The following is a 23,511-nucleotide window of genomic DNA, read 5'->3' as shown; positions in this document are numbered from 1 at the left end:
TCAGGACTGCTGGTCACTTGTAACTTGCTGTTTGGACAGTCGGTATTCCAAAACGGATTTGAAAAAACAAAATTGATTTGAGCATTAAGGCCTGCAGTGTGAACAAGGCTTTAGTTACACAGTACTAGCCTGGTTTCAAATCCTTTCGTGCTGTGGGATTCTGCAAGATGGCACAAACACATCTGGAACCAGGCTACACAAATATCAGATCTTCAAATAATGTTCAACCATTTTTACTTCCCACAGGCTCTTCAAGTTGTGTCTGCCACCCGAAGACGGAGATCTATAAGAGACTAAGCATCGCTGTGTTTTTATTCCACTCTGCTCATTTATTTAGCCAAGATGGTCCTCAGTAACAATTGTCAGTGTTTTTCCAGGGAGTCCTCGGTTCCATAGAATCAATAAAAACATATACAGCATACCCATTGGCATACATACAAAAGCACATCAAAAATCACAGCATGCACAGAAGCACACACATCATACGCGGTAGCATACATACAAAACAATGCTCACATTACAGCTATGTGTACTGCTCTTTTGAAGGCGGGCATGCTAGCTAGCTAGCTGTCGTGTGGATCAGTCAAGCTTGTTCCAGAGCAATGGAGACTGCAGACTGCCTTGAAAGGCCATATTTTTCGCTAATGGTTGTGCCAGTAGATGTGGGTCCCATTGGTCAGAGGCTTTGACTGCTGCTCTGGTGTGCCCCCGGAGGATGGGTGGAGACTCCCACCTGAACAGGTCTGACATGTGTATTCAGGCAGTCTGTGCTGTGTGTCGTTGAAAACAGTCACTGGGGTGTTGTAATGGATCGTGACTGTCAGTGGTTTCGATTGCAGCTTTTTACAGAAGAAACTCTGTTTTTATGTGTTCCCTCCGTGAATGCCCGGTCATGATACCAGCAGCCCTGTTGATGATACGCTGTAGCCGGTTAAGACCTGTCTTATTGTCCTGATGTAGGATGGGAAGCGATACTGTGGCACAGTAGTCCAGGTGAGTTGTTATGGTGTGGTAAATTGTTTCCAAGGACATCATTCTGACAAAGTCCCTTGCTCTTTTTAGCCCAGACAGTAGTTTCCCTGTGACCAGGCTGGCGTGTTCAGTCCAGTGTAGGTGTGGGTCCAAGTTCATAAGTGTTGTGGTACTTTTGCCTGTGTATCTCAGCTTTGTGGGTTGCCAAACAGCATTGCCTTGGTTTTCTGAGGGTGTAGGGAGAGCTTGTTGTCAGCAAACCAAGCTGCTGCCCTCTTGATGTCATTTGACCCTGACTCCTCACTCTCCCTTGTGGTATTTGCTGAGTAGTAAAGGACTGTGTAATCTGCATATACAGTACATTCTGAAAGTATTCAGACCCCTTGACCTTATTCTGAAATGGATTAAATATGTTTTGCCTCATCAAACTACATACCCCATAATGAAAAAGCAAACGTTTTTTTAGACATGTTTGAAAATGTATAAAAAATAAAAAACATACCTTATTGACATAAGTATTCAGACCCTTTGCTATGAGACTCAAAATTGAGCTCAGGTGCATCCTGTTTCCATTGTTCATCCTTGAGATGTTTTCTATAACTTGATTGGAGTCCACCTGTGGTAAGTTCAATTAATTGGACATAATTTGGAAAGCCACACACCTGCCTATAAGAAGGTCGCACAGTTGACAGTGCATGTCAGAGCAAAAACCAAGCCATGAGGTCGAAGGAATGGTCCATAGATCTCCGAGACAGGGTTGGGTCGGCACAGATCTGAGAAAAGAGCAAGATGGTGCCGACAGATGGTCCCCTTCTTTGTCCTTAGGAAACTATGCAGTAATTTGTTTATGTATTATTTCTTACATTGTTAGCCCAGAAAATCTTAAGTGTTATTACATACAGCTGGGAAGAACTATTAGATATAAGAGCGACGTCAACTTGCCAACATTACGACCAGAAATACGACTTTCCCGAAGTAGATCCTTTGTTTGGACCTCCACCCTAGACATTGGTTCTTGACCCAAAACAACGTCATCGCCGCAGGAGAGGCAAACAGAGCGGGCTCCTGGTCAGACTTAAAAGGTGAGCACACCATCCACTGTTTCCGAGCGTATTACTCTGACCTAGAATTCCTTACAATGAAAAGCCGACCCCATTATCTTCCAAGGGAATTCTCTTTGATTATCGTCTTTGATTATAGTCTCCCCCCAAGCAGATACCTCGACGGCCCTGAAAGAACTTCACTTGACTCTATGTAAACTGGAAACCATATACTACGGTTGCATTTATTGTAGCTGGGGATTTTAACAAGGCTAATTTGAGAAGGTTACCGAAATTCTACCAGAACATTGATTGTTGCAGCTCCTCGAGCAAAACATTGGACCACTGCTACTCTAACTTCCGCAATGTGTACAAGGCCCTACCCCGCCCTCCCTTTGGCAAATCTGACCATGACTCCATCTTGTTGCCCCCCTCTTATTGGCAGAAACTAAAGCAGGTCGCATCCGTGCTTAGGTCTGTCTATCCAACGCTGGTCTGACCAATCAGATTCCATGCTTCAAGATTGCTTTGATCACGTGGAATGGGATATGTTCCGGGTAGCCTCAGACAATAACATCAACGTATAGGCTGACTTGGTGAGTGAGTTTATAAAGAAGTGCATTGGAGGTGTTGTACCCACTGTGACTATTAAAACCTACCCTAACCAGAAACTGGATGGATGGCGGCATTCGTACAAAACTGAAAGCGCAAACCACCACATTTAACCATGAAAAGAGGTCTGGGAATATGGCTGAATATAAACAGTGTAGTTATTCCCTTGGCAAGGCAATCAAACAAACGAAATGCCGGGACAAGGTGTAGTCGCAATTAAACGGCTCAGACACGAGACGTATGTAGCTCCCAAAGACCATGAGCTCTCCTTCAACGTGGCCGACGTAAGTAAAACATTTAAACGTGTTAACCCTCGCAAGGCTGCCAGCCCAGACGGCATCCCTGCACAGACGGCATCCCTAGCCACGTCCTCAGAGCATGCGCAGACCAGCTGGCTGGTGTGTTTACGGACATATTCAATCAATCCCTATCCCAGTCTGCTGTCCCCATATGCTTCAAGATGGCCAGCATTGTTCCAGTTCCCAAGAAAGCTAAGGTAACTGAACTAAATGACTAATTGCCCCATAGCCCTCACTTCTGTCATCACAAAGTTCTTTGAGAGACTAGTCAAGGATCATAACACCTCCACCCTACATGATACCCTAGACCCACTCCAATTTGCTTACTGCCCCAATAGGTCCACAGACAATGCAATCGCCATCACACTGCACACGGCCCTATCCCATCTGGACAAGAGGAATATCTATGTAAGAATGCTGTTCATTGACCGCAGCTCAGCATTCAACACCAGCTCAGCATTGAACACCATAGTACCCTCCAAACTTATCATTAAGTTTGAGACCCTGGGTCTCGACCCCGCCCTTTGCGACTGGGTCCTGGACTTTCTGACGGGCCGCCCTCAGGTAGTGAAGGTAGGAAACAACATCTCCACCCCGCTGATCCTCACCACTGGGGTCCCACAAGGGTGTGTTCTCAGCCCTCTCCTGTACTCCCTGTTTACCCATGACTGTGTGGCCATGCACGCCTTCAACTCAATCATCAAGTTTACAGACGACACTACAGTGGTAGTCTTGATTACCATCAATGATGAGACAGCCTACAGGGAGGAGGTGAGGGCCCTCGGAGTGTGGTGTCCAGAAAATAACCTCACTCAACGTCAACAAAACAAAAGGAGATGATCGTTGACTTCAGGAAACAGCAGAGGGGACATCCACCTATCCACATCGACGGGACTGTAGTGGAGAAGGTGGAATTTTTTTTTTTTTTTCCTCAGCATACACATCACGGACAAACCTGAAATGGTCCACCCACACAGACAGTGTGGTGAAAAAGGTGCAACAGTGCCTCTTCAAACTCGGGAGGCTGAAGAAATGTGGCTTGTCACCTAAAACCCTCACAAACTTCTACAGATTCACAATCGAGAGCATCTTGTTGGGCTGTATCACAGGCTGGTACAGCAACTGCACCGCCCTCAACCGCAAGGCTCTTCAGAGGTTGGTGTGGTCTGCACAACACATCACCGGGGGGAAACTACCTGCACTCCAGGACACCTACAGCACCCGATCTCACAGAAAGGACAAAAAGATCATCAAGGACAACAACCACCCGAGCCACTGCCTGTTCACCCCGCTATCATCCAGAAGGTGAGGTCAGTACAGGTGCATCAAAGCTGGGACCGAGAGATAGAAGATGTTTTTCAATCTCAAGGCCATCAGACTGTTAAACAGCCATCACTAACATAGAGAGGCTGCTGCCAAAATACAGACTCAAATCACTGGCCACTTTAACAAATGGATTTAATAATGGTATCACTTTAAATAATGGCACTTTAATAATGTTTACATATCCTATGTTACTCATCTCATATGTATATACTGTATTTTATATTTAGCCTATGCCGCACGGGCATCGTGCATCTATATATTTATGTGTACATATTCTTATTCCATCCCCTTACATTGTGTATATAAGGTAGTCATTGTGAATTTGTTAGAACCACAAGCATTTCGCTACACTCACATTATCTGCTAAAAATGTGTGACCAATTAGATTTATTTGGGAAGGGTAATAAAAATTGTCTGCAGCAGTGAAGTTCCCCAAGAACACAGTGGCCTCCATCATTCTTAAAAGGAAAAAGTTGGAACCACCACGACTCTTCCGAGAGCTGGCCGCCCCCAGCCGAACTGAGCAAAAGGGGGAGGGCCTTGGTCAGGAAGGTGACCAATTATCTCTCTGACAGAGCTCCAGAGTTCCTCTATGGAGATGGGAGAACCTTCCAGTAGGACAACCATCTCTGCAGGACTCCACCAATCAGGCCTTTATGGCATGGTGGCCAACCGGAAGCCACTCCTCATGAGGTAAAAGGCACATGACAGCCTGCTTGGAGATTGCCAAAAGGCACCTGAAGGACTCTCCGATCATGAGAAACAAGATTCTCTGGTCTGATAAAACGAAGATTGAACTCTTTGTCCTTAATGCCAAGCTTTACGTCTGGAGGAAACCTGGCACTATCTCTACAGTGAAGCATGGTGGTGGCAGCATCATGCTGTGGGGATGTTCTTCAGAGACTGGTCATGATCGAGGGAAAGATGAAAGAGCAAAGTACAGAGAGCTCCTTGATGAAAACCTGCTCCAGAGTGCTCAGGACCTCGGACTGGGTCGAAGTTTCACCTTCCAACAGGACAACGACACTAAGCACACAGCCAATACAAGACACGAGTGGCTTCAGAATGTCCTTGAATGTCCTTAAGTGGCCCAGCCAGAGTCTGAATCAAACATCTCTGGAGAGACCTGAAAATAGCTGTGCTGCAACACTCCCCATCCAACCTGACAGAGCTTGAGAGGATCTGCATGGAAGAATGCGAGTAACTCCCCAAATATATGATTGCCAAGCTTGTAGTGTCATACCCAAGAAGACTCAGGACAATAAACTGGGTAAAGGGTCTGAAGTTTGTTTAATACATTTGCAAATATTCCTAAAAACCTGTTTTGCTTTGTCATTATGGGGTATTGTGTGTAGATTGATGATGGGGGGAAACTATTTAATCCATTGTAGAAGAAGGCTGTAATGTTAAAAAATGTGGAAAAAAGTCAAGGGGTCTGAATACTTTCTAAATGCACTGAATATGTATATGGCAATTCTCCAGCACTGATGGGGGGGGGGAGGGGAGTAATTTATGTAAATGCAGAACAGCAGGGGTCCAAGCTCACTCCCTTGTGGTACTCCATTCACCACAAGTACCTGGGCTGATTGCGTGGCTTGCAGTTTGGTGTACTGACTTCTCCCCTGTAAGTATAATGTGAACCACTTGATTGCAGTGCTGTCAAAGCCTAGTTTCTCAAGCTTCCTCAGGAACTTGTGTTGGTGGCCAGTGTCAAAAGCTTTCTTCAAATCCAAGAAGATTGCTACAATGACTGCCTGACTGTTATAAGCCAATGTCATGTCCTCCACAACCTTTTGCGCTGCTGTAGATGTGCTGTGTATCTTCCTAAAACCTCTTTGATAGGCTGTAAATAGGCTGATGAGTGAGAAATAGTTAGCAACCTGTGCACGCACCAGCCTTTCCAACGCTTTGGAGATAACGCATAGAACTGACACTGGATGGTAATTGGCCACATCCGATTTATCCCCTGACTTGTAGATTGGTGGTATATTATAAGCCATTTTCCATTGACATGGGAGCTCCCCTTTTGAGATTGACAGATTGAGGATATGAGTCAGTCGCCATGGCATTTCTCTAAAAAAAAAAAATTTAAAAAGTGCTATCACTGCAATATGAAGGCATTAGTTATTTATCGTATTGGGAAGGAGCATTTGTATTCCTCAATAATATCAGGTATTCAATAATTGAAAGCATTCCAGCCTACACATCATGCAGTATTAAATGGAGCAATGGCATGCCATGTTTTTTAAAGAACTCCTTGGTCATTGTAATGCTTACCGGTCTAATGATCTGATAAATGTGTTGAAATTGAATAATAGATCTATTATCAATTCTTCTATTTACTTTTTTTTTTACACTAACATTTAGATTTTTATATATTTTTTCACGTTTTCCAATGTGCATTTATTCATTTGAAAAAATGAAAGTTGAGTGTGGGGGAGATTAGCTTTGCCTACACTATACAATGAAGTGTTAAATCAATGTGGTCCTTGGAGACAAAGTCAAACATAGATACACACACCAGATATCCCCAAAGCAATGCCATATAAAAACTTACCATGACATTTTCTCTCCCATGTAGATGAAACTTCTGCACCCGAATATGATAGCTAATCCCTCCTCATCAAGTTGTGAATAGGTATTCTCTGTAGGAGGGAGAGTGCGTAATACAAATCCTATTCCCCCCTCCGGCATGCGATGAGACAATACTGCCCCTACCCAGTAGGGCGAGGCATCACAGGAAAGTATCAGTTATTTTCCTTCGTCATAATGCATTAACACTCTGCTCGACTGCAACATTTCTTTTGACAGCTTGAAAGCCTTTTGTAGTTCTGATCCCCAACACCATGGCTCGTCCTTCCTCAGCAGCTTGTGCATAGGACCCAATAGTGTCGACAGATTCGGTCGGAGACCTATTGTAATAGTTTAATAGGGCCAGATACAATTTCAGTTCTGTGACTGGTGGGCATTGGTGCGTCCTGCACCGCCCTTACATTCTCTGGCACTGGATGCTGTTCAGATGTGGTCCTGATCATTTCTTCCTGTCAGGAGAATATCATTGAGATACACTGGGTAAATCCCCTGTAGAATCTCCTCCAGAGTGTGCTGGAAGATAGTGGGACTGGAGCTGACGCCAAAGGGTAACATGGCTTAGGTGAATAGTCCTTTGTGTGTGTGTTCACTGTGACATATTTCTTTGAATCTTCATCTAGCACAATCTGCTGGTAAGCATGACTCATGTCTAGTTTGATGAATTCTTCTCCTCCAGCTAAGGTTGTGAACATGTCCTCCATTTTAGGAATGGGGTACTGTTCTAGTGATGATAACTCTGTTTACTGTTACTTTATAGTTGCCACACAATCTCACTGTACCGTCTGGTTTTAACACTGGGACTAACAGTGCTGCCCAGTCTGAGAACTTCCCTGGTTCCATGATTTTGTTGTCCTGGCAACGATCTAACTCAGCCTCTATCTTAGTTTTCATTACAAATGGTACTTACCTTGGTTTGAAGAAACGGGGTGTGGCATCACTTGATACATGTATCTTTGCTGTAAATCCTTTCAACCTGCCCAACTCATCCTTGAACACTTCCTCATGTTTCTTTAACACTTCCTGTAGAGCATCTTTGCTGTCAAGCATCTTATTCATGGTATACCAGTCCACATCCAACATGGTGATCCACCCTCGCCCCAGCAGGTTTGTTCCTGACCCAGCTACAACTACAACTGGTAGCTCTTTGATAATTCCTTTGTATTCAACATTCACCTTAGCTGATCCTACAATGTCCACGTTTCTGGTACGTCCTATATATGTTTTCAGACTGCTTTACTCATCCTGCAGCCATTGTTTAGGCCTATAATTCCGTTATACTATAGTCTAATTTACTTTCACTTGCCCACTGTAACCTGCTGTTAGCCTACAGGTTATGGGTACTCAGTCTAGTGGGCCGCTATAGGTTTAGTCTGTGTTTATAATGGGCTGCAAAATAGCGGTGTTGTAGCGAATTTGGAGGGCAGCTCGACATGGGAAACATACACACTCATAGCCCCTGGCCTCCAGGATCCCAAAGTAATTAGCCTCATTAGAAGGATAAGGGGGAAATACTGTTAGTAAAGCACCATGGGTAATGTCATTAACCTCTAAAAGTCTAAGCCATTGGTGGGAGGTGGTACTACGCTAACATATGGAATTGTTTTAAATTGGTCATTTAGCTATTTGATTTAGAATTTTAGGACCCCTTTAGGTATCTAGCTATTTGATTTAGAATTTTAGGACCCCTTTAAGTATCCCCCAAAATATTATTTTGTCAAATGCATTGAATAACACATTTATAAATGGCAAAATACAGTAAATTTAGCGCATTTTCTATATTAGCGGGTTAGGGTCAGGTGCGGGCCTCAGATTTTCACTTCATAAAATATTGTCTGGTGGTTGCGGATGGGACATTAGCAATTACGGCGCAACACTGGTGTGCACAGTGACGCCTGTTATACATGCATGCCACCAAACGTCTGCTTGTGTGTGTGAGAGACATTTTTCTCCAAACGACCCCATTCATTTACCACTTTGGATGAGCAGTGTCTTTACATTCGCACTGTGATAGTGCGGCTGGGCTGGGCTGGATAGTAGCATCCACTTGAAGCACGTATTTAGAAATCACCCAGTTTTCCTAACTGCAACAAACTTACATTTTTCAAATGACTCAAGGTAAATAAAACATGTAAAACTCCATTTCTATGTGTCAATTTTATGAATGGGTCAGAATATTTAGAGATTGAAACAAACATTCAACTTGAAAGATCGTATTAGAGCATTGGCTTGATAAGCGTTACATGCAGCCTCCTTATTCTATTTTTTTTTCATGTTTTGATTTTGTCTTTGTCATTTCCTCTGGAGGGAGACAACTTTCAAATCTCAGAGCTGTTTGTGTGTGCCAATCCGCATGCCTGGTCAAAAGGTTGGAATATTTGAAGCCTTTTAAAGTATTAATATATAATTGTTAATAGTGGGAGACTGCCTCCTGTTGAGACAGCCAACTCACCAAACCAATGTTTTGCGGAGACCTTGTTGCAATTTTGAATTTAATGTAGCTGTAACTATCTAGCTGCTTTGAAATCTGAATGTTTCAATATTTAAATGGCATAAGGATTAATCTAATCACTCTGCAGTGTCAGCACGACGTACAGTAAACCGCCCGAGGATGAGGACAACAAAGGGATCATTGACATTAACATATTAGCATTATTTTCATTAAGATTTTGTGTTATTTTTCTTTTACATACTTACTGGAACCAATGTCTTTATCAGAGACAATAGGATATGGTCTATGCCTTTGGCAGCAGAGTTAATGCTATAATTTAAATTAGAAACTGGGTGGTTTGAGCCCTGAATGCTGACAACCGTGGTATATCAGACTGTAAACCACAGGTGTGATAAAACATTTATTTTTACTGCTCTAAACTGGTAACCAGTTTATAATAGAAATAAAGGCCCCTCTGGGGTTTATGGTATATGGCCAATATACCACGGCTAAGGGCTGTGTCCAGGCACTCAGTGTTGCGTCGTGGTAAGAAAAGCCTTTAGCAGTGGTATGTTGGCCATATACCACAACTCCGTGGACCTTATTGCTTAATGATAATATTTTTATAGGCTACCTGAGGCGGCAGGTAGCCTAGTGGTTAACGCGTTGGACCAGTAACCAAAAGGTTGCTAGATCGAATCCCTGGAGCTGACAAAGTACAAATCTGTCGTTCTGCCCCTGAACAAGGAAGTTAACTCACTGTTCCTGGGCCATCATTGTAAATAAGAATGTGTTCTTTCACTGACTTGCCTGATTAAATAAAGGTTAAATGTTTTTTTTTTAATATATATATATATATATATATATATCATCTAAAAAAACAAACAATTGTATTCATATTGTATTTTTAAAAATAACACAGATTTTTGGTTCATGCATATCCACACTGACGTTATTGTTATTTACTTTATTTAGAAGTTCTTGTCAGGTCCCAGTTCTGCAGGGTCGTGTTCATAAGGCAGCAAATGGAACAGAATAGCGTGAAACATGAAGGGGCTACCTGAACTTGTCCAATTAGGAAAAACTTACTTCAGTTTGTTGCAAAAGACACACCCCAGATTTAAATTCTCTTTACAGCCTCTGATGTTGACATATCTGTCATTTAGTAGGAAATATTAAATTGCATCTTTAGAAGTTAGACATCCCTAAGTGATCAATTGATCAAATGTTGTACTCTTACCAGTTCACCCCTTGATAGAAATGTATACAGTTATCCTGCCTCTTGGTCAAATTCATGTAATAAGTGTGTCTAACTTGCGTTGCTCCAATGTCAGTCATTAGCTAATGAATCCTGTACTGTCTGTCGGTGTAGAGGGAAAAATATGTCAATATGTAACATTTACTTGTTCTAATTTCTCATCATTGTATATACTTTATTTGCATTTTTTTTATATTTATTTTTAAAAGTAGTATTGTAAATTGAACTTTAACAAGCTAGTAAAATAAAATGCTCTTCACAAAACACTGTGTTGAATTCTAAAGCTTAAGTATGAAGTCCCCACACATTTTCTTGATACCGGGTAAATACCCAGCCGTCTGTCTATCTCTTGGAAATACTGCTGCTGTGTTGGGTAGCTTTGTACACTGATTTTACAGGTCTAGTAAGTGCTGCTGTCCCATCTCTAGAGGCCTTCCATATAGGGGCCCTCCAAGCCTTAACTTAGTAAATGATTGAGGGAGCGTTATTGCTGTGACATGTACCCCTTACTCTCAATCCCAACCGAGACCATTATAGGGGAGAAACACACAGGTAATTAGGTTTAAGTGTCCATTGTCTTGATTAAGGAAAACTGGACTGGTGTTATACATATTGTATTAGTGTGCAACATATAATAAAAGCCTTAGGATATGCTCTCCCTCGTCATAGTGTAAGGGGAATGAAGAACAAGACTTGAGTGATAGCAAATAAGGATATTGGAATGATTCTTGGATGGAGAAGTTAAGATTTTTCGAACAGCAATTCATTGGGGGCTGTGCACTTGCATACAGAAATCTTGTCTACAATGTACAACTTGTTAATTAAAATCTAAGATCATCCTAAACAATCCATGTGCCATCACTCTAATGATCATAAACCATTAAGGTATTGGTATTACTACATGTTTTGCTTCCTAGCCTACTTCATCACCATTCTATTTTTAACATTTTGCTTACGTTTTCCTATAGATTCTAAAATATGTCAAGCTCATTGCCCCCGACCCGGGCTTGTCAGATGGCCGGGAGAGAAAAGCCTATACAGTAGCCTATACTCATTGCCGATTCGCAATCGCATGAACATTGCAACAGCTGTTCCAGGCGGACACCAACTGCCTTTACGCGCACATACACACCTCACCTGTGATGCCTCCCACAGCAACGAGATTAAAAACTCCCAGTTTGCGTTGCCTTGTCCTTAGAAGATTGCCGAAAAATGTCAACGATGTGCTTTACCCAAAGCAAGCCGGAGAGAAGAAACACGAAGTCAGCTTTGGTAGGATTGGACCCCGGGGCACACGAATCAAGCAGGGACGGGGTGCAACTGATAATGGGCTCAGAAAGCACCACGCGGAGGTCCACTGCATTTGGGAAGTTGCTGCGTGCAGTTTAGGCCACCCGTTGTAACTCGTTGTGGGCGTGCTGGCAGCATGTTCGATTGTGCGTTAAGATTTCAGCATAGCAAGTTTGTGTGAAGGTCTGGTTATTAAATGTGTACATAGTTCACTAGTAATATCCTCTAAAATGCTCTGGTGACAAACAAACTTTGCTGCTCTGTTTCCAATTGTCCACATGGTTGGGAAAACCTAATCAAGTAAGTAAATATATTTTGAAAATGTAAAATAAACGATGCATTAGCTAACTAGCTACAGTGCAGGCTAACCCACGTGAGCTAGCTAGCCAACGTCACATACTGTATAGATAGGTTGACGGTGATATTTAATTAACTTAGCCAACTTCATATTAGCTAGCTATCTTGATGTATTTATCACTGTAAAAAAAACTCAATCAATTTGTAGGTAGCTAGCTAACAGCCATGGTGGAGGGTGAGAGGATAGCAGCCCCAACTGTCAAAGAGAGTAGGCTATTCTGGATAGGGCAGGTACTTTTGTGTAGTTCCTGTCCCTAGAAGTGAGGACGGAAATAGTAACATAATATTCAATACGGTGTAATTTGACTTCTTGTTAGGTTTTCTGTCCTCAGATAAAGATAGCTGTGAAAGCCTGTTGACATATGAAGAGTTCCCAATGAAGAGCAGGGGTTCTCCGTCCTGGGGACTCAGAGGTGCACCTTTTTTTGTTTTTGCCTTAGCACTGCACAGCTGATTCAAATGATTAACTCAACAAGCTTCAAATGGTATTTATGTATTCATTTGTGATGCTGTCCTTTATGATCCTGTTATTGTCACATACATGCACATATGTGTGCCCATGCATCTATCAATCCAATGTTATCATGATTTGTTATCAGGGATATTATACTTCAGTAATCCACAATGACCTGGTGATGTAAAAGTCTAATTACATTGTCTTCCATATTCCTACAGATGCCTTGTAACTGGAGATTCCTTCAAAACGATTGCCTACGGTTAATGTGTAGGGCACTGCAAAGTTGGGTGACCAGGGCCATCTGGGACTGCATCCTGGAGGAATTCAGGTGTGTGTGAAGGCTACCTGTGTCCTGCATAACTTCATGAGGATGGACTCGAGGATCTGAAACTCGCCGCCATGTGCCAGAGGAGGAGTCTGCTGCTCTGCAGGATGTTTCAAGGATGGGGTCCAACAACGCAGCAAGAGAGGCAAGAGTGTGCAGGAGATCTTCACCTCCTACTTCTTTGAAGCGGGTGCAGTTCCCTGGCAAACACCATAGACTACACTATGCACAACCAAAGGCTATTTTAACTTCTCTAGGTTAGGGGGCAGCATTTGAAATTTTGGATGAAAAGTATGCCCAAATTAAACGGCCTGCTACTCGGGCCCAGAAGATATGATATGCATGTAACTGGTAGATTCGAATAGAAAACACTCTAAAGTTTCTAAAACTGTTCAAATAGTGTCTGTGAGTATAACATAACTGATTTGTCAGGCGAAAACCTGAGAGAAATCCATTCAGGAAGTTTTTTTTGTGGGGGTTTTGTAGTTTTTTATTCAATGCCATTACAGTATCCATTGACTTAGGACTCAATTTGCAGTTCCTATGCCTTCCACTAGATGGCAACAGTCTTTAGAAATTGTTTCAGGCTTGTATTCTTATAAATGAAGGAGTAAGACCAGTCTGAATGAGTGCACCCTGATGTGTTACAGAGCTTTTTCATGCGCAATCATGAGAGTGCATTTCTTGTTTACCTTTTATATTGACAACGTTATTATCCGGTTGAATAGATCATTTAGGCTAAAAACACCCTGAGGATTGAATATAAACTTATTTTGACAAGTTTCTATTAACTTTACGGGTACAATTTGGATTTTTTTTGTCTGCCTGTTTTGACTGCGTTTGAGCCTGTGGATTACTGAAGAAAACGTGTGAACAAAACTTAGGTTTTTGGATATAAAGAGACTTTATCGAACAAAAGGAACATGTATTGAGTAGATTAATGTATTCTGAGTGCCACCATATGAAGATCATCAAAGGTAAGGGATTAATTTAAATATTAGCGCTCTGCAATTTCACTGGATGTTGTCGAGATGGGTCACTTGAGGCACGCCTAGCCCAACTGGTAACAGATGTTAATTCAACATCTATTCCACGCTGGTGTGACTTGGAAACAATGTTGTTTCAGTCAGTGTGTGCCCAGTGGGTTGGGATTTCTTTCCTTTGCCTGTGTAGTATTTGTGGCTCTGGAAGCATCCATTTTCCCTGGTACCAAAGAGTGGCTTCAAACCCAGGTAAGAGCACCACCTGATGCAAGTACACACTCATCATCATTGGTCTGAAGGAAGCAATGTTAGGCTCATGAATTCCGACACAGGTTAAACCTGTGTAAATTGAATGTAAATCCCTTTTTATGACTTTTCTCTCAACATGTATCCTGACCTTGTGGCGGAGGTGTGTCTACAGATACCCTGTATTCTGACCTTGACTTAATTCCCTCATAATTCCACCACCTTTACGCTCAATGAATTAGTTCAAGCAACCTGTCGGTTCCAAGTGAAACATCTACTTCATTTTTTCAGCTAGAAATGGCACCATTCTCCATGCATTGTTATATACAAATTGATTACAGCTTTTGATAAGAGTTAGGTAAATGACTATCATTTGGATAAGGAGATTGTAAATATAAATGACAATTGTTTTAGATCTATTTTACCTTATGATTGCTGGAGACAAATTTGAAATCAATCATATGGCAGAAGCATATCAACAAAAACCTATTTTCCACAGTGAAGTTAATGAAATGCTGGCCTTAAAACTTTCAATGAAATTTGGAGACCCAAGCTATAGGCTTCTGTAGCCATATGCAAATGACTGTAGGTTTAACCCTATACTGAGTTGATTTATGACTTGACTTAATGTTTTCATTATATGCCCAGATGTTTGACTGTACTATTTTTTTCAATTTGTATCGTGGCAAATATTAGCCACTATCAGTGCACACTGTTAGTTATAAATGTATGTGGGTATAACTAACACTAAAATCAGTGACAGTTTTCTTACATTTTGCATCATTCCATTACATCATTAGTTTGCCTTTCTTTCCTGTCATGTTCGTGTGCTTGTTCCAGAGTTTCGCTAACAACAGTGGATCATATTAGGCTAACTTATTACAAGTTGTGCAATAATTTGGGACGTGTAGCCTATTTGAATCATTATGGCATGCAGACCTGTAGCACGGTTCACGACTTCTGGACCATTGTCATAGTTCTATGATTATTTTTTCTTATATTCAATGACTGCCTGGGAACAGTGGGTTAACTGCCTGTTCAGGGGCAGAACGACAGATTTGTACCTTGTCAGCTCGGGGGTTTGAACTCGCAACCTTCCAGTTACTAGTTCAACGCTCTAACCACTAGGCTACGCTGCCGCTCCAAATTATTGAGGATTATTAGGGTACATTTACAGACTACTGTTCAACCCCTATTGTACACTTCTCTTCTTCCAATAGATCATGGATTGAATAATTTAATATGGTAACTTTCAGCTTGAATCAAAGCACTTTTTATATTCGGCAATTTTTTAATAAATCTTTTCCTAACCCTAAATAATATTAAGGATCAGAGTATTTTTTTAATCAACCAAAGTTCAAGGCCGACGGCAGTACTCCAGGCATTGTTTGCAGAAAACAGGATCCCCAAATTATAGTGAATGGGAACATGGCAATCTTTGTGTAAATAAAATAGAAAGTCAAAGACAAGTATGGTACCAATCATTTCTTCTATTGCACCAGATGTACTGTATGTCCTTGATCCGATTATTTTTAAATCACACACAAAATAAGTTATAAGGATCATTTAGTAGTTAATGGCAGCCTGCAGTATCCTGGTCGGCTTTGAACTTGAGATAATCAATTAGAGGGAGCAGCATTGAGCTAGCCTGCCACGTTACTTCCTGGAGTGTTATGTCTACATAAATCTCCCACATGAGACACCATCTTAACGGACTTCCTTGGCTTCAAATGCACTATTGAGTCTTCATAGGAATAAGTTATCATGATCGATGGCTTTGTCCATTCATATATACAGTCATTGCTCATTATTTGAGTTACACTGTACCCAAAACACAAACTTGTTTTAATCCATTGTTAACAAAGTAATTGTAAACAAATACTGTATAGCTTCGAAACATAGTTCAAAGTATAGTCCTACATTTTGATCCATATGTCGGTCTATGAATTTGAGAGTGGTTATATTTCTCAAGCCCCATGTCAGCTGACTACTAGAAAAGTGGCAGACGGCTGTTTTGTTGCTGTTTGAATTATGGACCGCAGCTTTAACCTCTGCTCAGAGAGAATTCTGGAAAAAATAATTCAAAAGGTGTGATTTTTCTGGTCAATGACCATATAACGAGCAACTATTTTTCCATCTTAAATCTTGACAGAATCTTAGTCATTTCTTTGTTGTACTCTCCTCGGTATATTATTTCCGTGTACTGCCTGTTTTATATGTTTTATGTTGACAACTAAACCCCATTAATAAACTAAGAAATCCACTCCAAATTTGAAGTAATTTACAAATATTCACTGTTTAGCATTTCCCATAGCAATGCTGACCGTGGGTAATGGAGCTACAGTCATTGTAGCTAAGGAAGTGAGCAATGGAAAGCACCTCTATTATTGTGGTCATCCATTGCAACAATAAGCTCAGAGCTGGAAAAAAGTGTCTCCCATGGCAACAATATTCTCCTTGTCTTGGTACCACTACTTTACTTGGAATTATTTATGTTAGACACAAGACAGTCTGAGCTATGAGGATTTTCTGTTTTTAGTGTTCTTATTTTAGCAGAAAGTGCCTTTCTCAAGGGCACAATGGCAGTATTTGACATATGAGATATTGATGCCAACAACCAAGCTTCTCCCGCAAGATTTCCCCTGTCGGCCCTGGGATTTGAACCGGAACTATCTTCTCTGTGTCCCTCTCTCTCACCTCTCAATTTCAATTCAAGGGGCGTTATTGGCATGGGAAACATATGTTAACAATGCCAAAGCAAGTGAGGTAGATAATATACAAAAGTGAAATAATCAAAAATTAACAGTACAGAATACAGATACAAATACAGAAGTTTCAAAAGAATAGACATTACAAATGTCATATGTATGTATACAGTGTTGTAACGATGTACAAATGGTTAAATTACAAAAGGGAAAATAAATAAACATAAATATGGGTTGTATTGACAATGGTGTTTGTTCTTTACTGGTTGACTTTTTCTTGTGGCAACAGGTCACAAATCTTGCTGCGATGATGGCACACTGGTATTTCACCCAGTAGATATGGGAGTTTAGCAAAATTGGGTTTGTTTTCGAATTCTTTGTTGATCTGTGTAATTGAGGGAAATATGTGTCTAATACGGTCATACATTGGGCAGGAGGTTAGGAAGTGCAGCTCAGTTTCCACCTCATTTTGTGGGCAGTGAGCCATGTCTGCGTACAGTGGCCTTTCTCAATAGCAAGGCTATGCTCAAGTCAAAGCTTTCCTTAAGTTTGGGTCAGTCACAGTGGTCAGGTATTATGCCATTGTGTACTCTCTGTTTAGGGCCAAATAGCATTCTAGTTTGCTCAGTTTTGTTAATTCTTTCCAATGTGTCAAGTAATTATATTTTTTCTCATGATTTGGTTGGGTCTAATTCTGTTGCTGTCCAGGGGCTCTGTGGGGTGTATTTGTGAACAGAGCCCCAGGACCAGCTTGCTTATGGGTGGTTGTAGAATTTAACGTCTTTTTTCTGGATTTTGATCATTAGCGGGTATCGGTCTAATTCTGCTCTGCATGCATTATTTGGTGTTCTATGTTGTACACAGAGGATATTTTTGCAGAATCTCAATTTGGTGTTTCTCATTTTGTGAATTCTTGTTTGGTGACCTCCCAACCATAAACCTCTCTCTGTCTCTCTCATTTCAGCTCTTGCCATCAAAAGGGTAATCTGAACCTATCTGTGGCAACATCTACCAGGAGATAACTTTCACACTCAACCTGTCTTTTGTCATGGTGGTGGTGTATCTTAAGTCCCAACATCTAATTTAGAGAAAAGTTTATGCTAGCGCATGAGAAAGGCATTGACACCTCTGGTATTACCATTTCTGTTGGTCTTTCAATTGATTGGGCTTAAAAGTGGCTTATTGATGTTTTCCTTCACTCCTGTCCCAGGGGCATGCTGGGAATTCTGTATGATAGTAAGTCGGGTCCTATTTTGACCGTTTATTGGCGTGAACTCATCCCCATGAACTCATCACCCAAGGTGTAACGGCTGTTGGTGGAAGAAGGTGAGGACCAAGGTGCAGCGTGGTACGTGTTCATGCTGTTTATTGACACTGAACACTAAATACAAAAATAACAAAGGGAATAACCGAAACAGTCCTGAAAGGTGAAGAAACACAACAGAAACAGAAATGAACTACCCACAAAACTCAAGTGGGAAAAAGCTACCGAAGTGTGGTTCTCAATCAGAGACAACGATAGACAAGCTGTCTGTGACTGAGAACCATACCCAGCCAAACAACAAAGAAATACAAAACATAGAAAATGAACCTATCGGGGAGGGTCTGTGTGGGCATTTCTCCGCGGTGGCGGCTCTGGTGAGGGACGTGGACCCCGCTCCACCTCTGGCTCGGCCCACTTAGGTAACGCCTCTAGAGCGAGGACCCTCACCGCCGACCACTGACTGAAGGCCCTCGTAGAGAGCTCCGGACAGGCGGGAGACTCTGGCAGCTCCGGACAGGCGGGAGGCACAGACCTCACTGGGCTGGGGAGACACACAGGAGACCTGGCTCTGGGAGCAGGCACAGGACTCACCGGGCTGGGGAGACATCCAGGAGGCTTCTTCCTTGGCTGAGGCACCGGATACACTGGGCCTTGGAGGCGCACTGGCGGTCTCGAGCGCAGAGCTGGCCCCACCCGTTACCAAGGGCGGGACCCAGATGCAGACACAGAAGGCAGATGGTTGCAGTCATACAATGTTTAATAATCCAAAAGGAGTAGGCAAGAGAATAGTTGTGGACAGGCAAAAGGCCAAAGGTACAGAGTAGCAGAAAGGTACAGAGTCCAGAACAGGCAAGAGTCAAAACCTGGAGGACTAGAAAAAAAGAGAATAACAAAGGCAGGAGTACGGGAAAACTGCTGGTTGACTTGGAACATACAAGATGAACTGGCAAAGAGAGACAGGAAACACAGGGATAAACACACTGGGGAAAACAAGCGACACCTGGAGGGGGTGGAGATGATCACGAGGACAGGTGAAACAGGCCAGGGTGTGACAAATCTGAAGCGTCTTAAGGTTGTCCGGTGTCTGGACATCAAGACATGTCAAAGAAATCCAGGTGTAAACTAATACGTTATTGATCCTGAGCCTTTAAAAATAGAAGAGGATGCCAGATTTCTGGCCCATCAACTTTGATTGGGTGGAGACGAGGACCAGAGTGTAAGGCCAGCATGCTGAGATACAATGCGTCACCGACTCACCAGTCTTAATGTTCATACTTAGGAATCTTTGCTGAAGCCTGTTTAAAATCATAAAGGGCAGGGTATGCTCAGTACTCAATACACATGAAATGTCAGGGCAAGAGAAAGAAGGAATAAATAAAAGACTGGGCTTAAACATCACCCAGGCTTTGTGCTCTTGCTCTCCTCCTAATTGTTCTCAGACATCATTAGGTCATCCTCCCTGCTAAATGAGACCATTTTTAAAAGGAGGAATTGTTATTGACTTCACTCATCTGAGCCGAATGGGAGATAAGAGAGAGGAAGAGAGAAAGAAGAGAGAGCAAGAGAGGGATGAGAGGCTTCTCGTCTGATTGTACCATCGGCATGTCCTCTGACTGGGCGTCAGCCTTCCTTCCTCTTTTTCATCCTCTTGTATCCCTCTCTTTCTCGGGGGGGGTGTACAGTTCATACTCAATGAGTGACCTTTCAATTTCTACCTCTATTAGAGCTCTATTTTTAGATGATACTACCTGGTTATGATGATTTTTCACTCAGTTTAAATGTAGGGGAGTTAGAGCTCCAGTGCAAAAGTATGTATAAAGGTTAAAATAATCCAATATTTAAAACGTTGGAATAACCTTGTTAATTATTGTAACACCAAATGAGTCTGAGCAAAATCGTTGGTAAAGATAAGCAGCAGGAATGAGAGATGATTGTTGTCTAACTGGTGTAAAAGTTTTGTGACGTGACTATCATTAATGTAATGACTGCTATTTATCTAAAAATTACTACGTTTAATTATTACTCGATTTAAATTAATCACGTTACAATTAACTCATTAGGAATTTGAGTGACCACGGGAAAAGTTGTTTACCGAGTTTCTATCGTCCAACTAACTCTGAAGATATATAAATATATCTTACATCAATAACAGTCAATTATTAATTATTACCTCATCAGGCTCATTCTGAACGTTGCATAATTCGAAAATCTGCACAAACCTGAGTTTCACTGATCATTCTGTACCAAACACTGATCATTACAAACAAACTAAGTGATAACATAGGATAGACACACACATGGTATAGGTTATTGATTGTAAACTTAATACAATGACAACGGGTCCCTAGCGGACCAACACAATGTTACACAAGACTTCAACCCAGTTTTCAAATACATTTTAACTCCGTTTTGAACCATTCCTGATATTTAATGAAGTAAAAATTCCCTGTCGTCTTAGGTCATTTAGGATCATCACTTAATTTTAAGAATGTGAAATGTCAGAATAAGAGTAGAGAGAATAATTTATTTCAGCTTTTATTTCTTTCATCGCATTCCCAGTGGGTCAGAAGTGTATGTACACTCAATTAGTATTTGGTAGAATTGCCTTTAAATTGTTTAACTTGGGTCAAATGATCCGGGTAGCCTTCCACAAGCTTCCCACAATAAATTGGGTGAATTTTGGCCCATTCCTCCAAACAGAGCTGGTGTAACTAAATCAGGTTTGTAGGCCTCTTTGCTTGCACACGCCTTTTCAGTTCTGCCCACAAATGTTCTATAGGATTGAGGTCAGGTCTTTGTGATGGCCACTCCAATACCTTGACTTTGTTGTCCTTAAGCCATTTTGCCACAACTTGAAGTATGCTTGGTCATTGTGCATTTGGAAGACCCATTTGCGACCAAGTTTTAACTTCCTGACTGATGTCTTGAGATGTTGCTTCAATATATCTACATACTTTTCCATCCTCATCATGCCATCTATTTTGTGAAGTGCACCAGTCCCTCCTGCAGCAAAGCACCCCCATAACATGATGCTGCCACCCCCGTGCTTCATGTTTGGGATGGTGTTCATCGGCTTGCAAGCCTCCCCCATTTTCCTCCAAACATAATGATGATCATTGTGGCCAAACAGTTATATTTCTGTTTCATCAGACCAGAGGACATTTCTCCAAAAAGTACATGTGTCCCCATGTGCAGTTGCAAACCGTGGACCGTCTTTGAAGCAGTGGCTTCTTCCTTGCTGAGCAGCCTTTCAGGTTATGTCGATATAGGACTCGTTTTACTGCGGATATAGATCTTTTTGTACCCATTTCCTCCAGCATCTTCACAAGGTCCTTTGCTGTTCTGGGATTGATGATTGCTGTTCTGGGATTGGGTCCTTTGCTGTTGCTGTTCTGGGATTGATTTGCACTTTTCGCACCAAAGTCTGTTCATCTCTAGGAGACAGAATGTGTCTCCTTCCTGAGCGGTATGACAGCTGTGTGGTCCCATGGTGTTTATACTTGCATACTATTGTTTGTACAGATGAACGTGGTACCTTTAGGTGTTTGGAAATTGCTCCCAATGATGAACCAGACTTGTGGAGGTCTACAATTTTTGGACTGATTGGCTGATTTCTTTTGATTTTCCTATGATGTCAAGCAAAGAGGCACTGAGTTTGAAGGTAGGTCTTGAAATACATCCACAGGTACACCTCCAATTGACTCAAATGATGTCAATTAGCCTATCAGAAGCTTTCAAAGCCATGACATCCTTTTCTGGTGTTTTCCAAGCTGTTTGAAGGCACAGTCAACTTAGTGTATGTAAACTTCTGACCCACTGGAATTGTGATACAGTGAATTATATGTGAAATAATCTGCCTGTAAACAATTGTTGGAAAAATTACTTATATCATGCACAAAGTAGATGTCCTAACCGACTTGCCAAAACTAGTTTTTTAACAAGAAATTTATGGAGTGGTTGAAAAACAAGTTTTAATGACTCCAACCTAAGTGTATGTAAACGTCTGACTTCAACTGTTTGTCTCCACTGACACTTTGCTTATTTTTGCTGGATAAGCATTTCAGTTTTGAGATTGAACTCGTGCCCATAAGATGCATCCATCAACGCCTACACTCTAGTAATTAGGGGTTCAACAAGGGTTCTTCTAAGAATCTCAAAGTTCTTAGGAGAAATGTGGGTTCTTGGCACTGAAAATGGCCCCGAAAAGGTTCTTCCAAGAACCCCATAGGAGGTGGGGTTCATCGAGGAACCTCCTTAATTGGTGGGGGTTCTTGCAGGACTGCCCAACTGAAACATTAGGATTTGAATTTGAACGGACAGCAGGAGCACGCACTTATAACAGGAAACCTGTTCGATCACCATGCACTGCAAAATCATTCTGGCTATTTATACGGAGAACATCAACACATTAACATCAACAGCCCAGAGGATATACCCATTGGACTTGGTACTCTGCTGGGAGTTTACCTCATATTTAGATTTTTTTATTCTGCTTTGCCGCTAAAATCATAATAAACACTGACAACTAAAATATTGTGTTATTGTTGATATTGCTGTGCGTATTATTATTAATAATAATAATTGGAGAGGGGGTAGTTCAAAAATGAACCCCAAAAAGATATTCAAAGGGTTATGCGAGGATACATTCAAATTAGTTAATTGAGGAATCCTTTTAAAGGGTTCTTTTGAAGAATTTATAGGGGTTCCCCCACAGTTTCAATTTGAAGAACCCCTAAAGGATACTCCAGGAACCTTTTTCTTTTTAGAGTGTATTCATTTCAAATGGAAAGGGAAAATGGAATTCCTAGTCAGTTGCACAAACTGGAGGCATTCAATCAAAATGTGTCTTCCACATTATCTCAATGCCTCAATGTTATTCAGAAATTGCTTAGCCTATGTCATATTGAGGATCCAACATTATTTGATGTGATGCAAGTTGTACTGTAAAATGTAACTCACAGTAAGTGACATTGGCACAAAATGAGTGGTCTCATCAGCATCTGGACCAGTAGCCTATTAATCTCACGATGAAGATCGCTTTTAAAAAATTCCATCAAATGTTTACCCGTTTGAATATTTAGCGTTTTCTCAATAGCCTAACGTTTAGCCAATAGGTAGGATAGGTGACTATGGTAACTTTGTCTATAGCATACAGTGCATCAACACGAGCCTACACCCCATCTACAATAACGCACGCGACTATCCTTGAAATAATAGAGCCTTTCTACGCCTCCTACCTCATATTGTGCTCGCCATGGTAACTGACGGGAGACGATATGGTTGTGTATCCTTCCTTGTCTGGGAGCAAGCTGTCCGCTGCCTTGTTATCAAACAGTGAACGATGCACTCAGTCAGAT

At 41.6% G+C, this 23,511-nt stretch overlaps 1 protein-coding gene across 1 annotated transcript in view; it reads left to right on the top strand.

The window, feature by feature from the left end:
• The window catches only part of LOC118360231 (phosphatidylinositol 3,4,5-trisphosphate-dependent Rac exchanger 1 protein-like), a 135,144-nt gene extending 126,164 nt beyond the window's left edge, over positions 1–8,980 (top strand). The window contains exon 40 of the mRNA XM_052482564.1: positions 247–8,980. Within this exon, the coding sequence (XP_052338524.1) occupies positions 247–289 (43 nt within the window). The 3' untranslated portion in view covers positions 290–8,980. The remainder of the gene's footprint in view (positions 1–246) is intronic.
• Positions 8,981–23,511: the final 14,531 nt, after the last annotated feature.

Source organism: Oncorhynchus keta, chromosome 27 (genome assembly GCF_023373465.1).
Source record: "Oncorhynchus keta strain PuntledgeMale-10-30-2019 chromosome 27, Oket_V2, whole genome shotgun sequence".
Classification (NCBI taxonomy): domain Eukaryota; kingdom Metazoa; phylum Chordata; class Actinopteri; order Salmoniformes; family Salmonidae; genus Oncorhynchus; species Oncorhynchus keta.
Note: the sequence above shows the minus strand (reverse complement) of the source record. Positions and strands in the feature narration are given on the sequence as shown.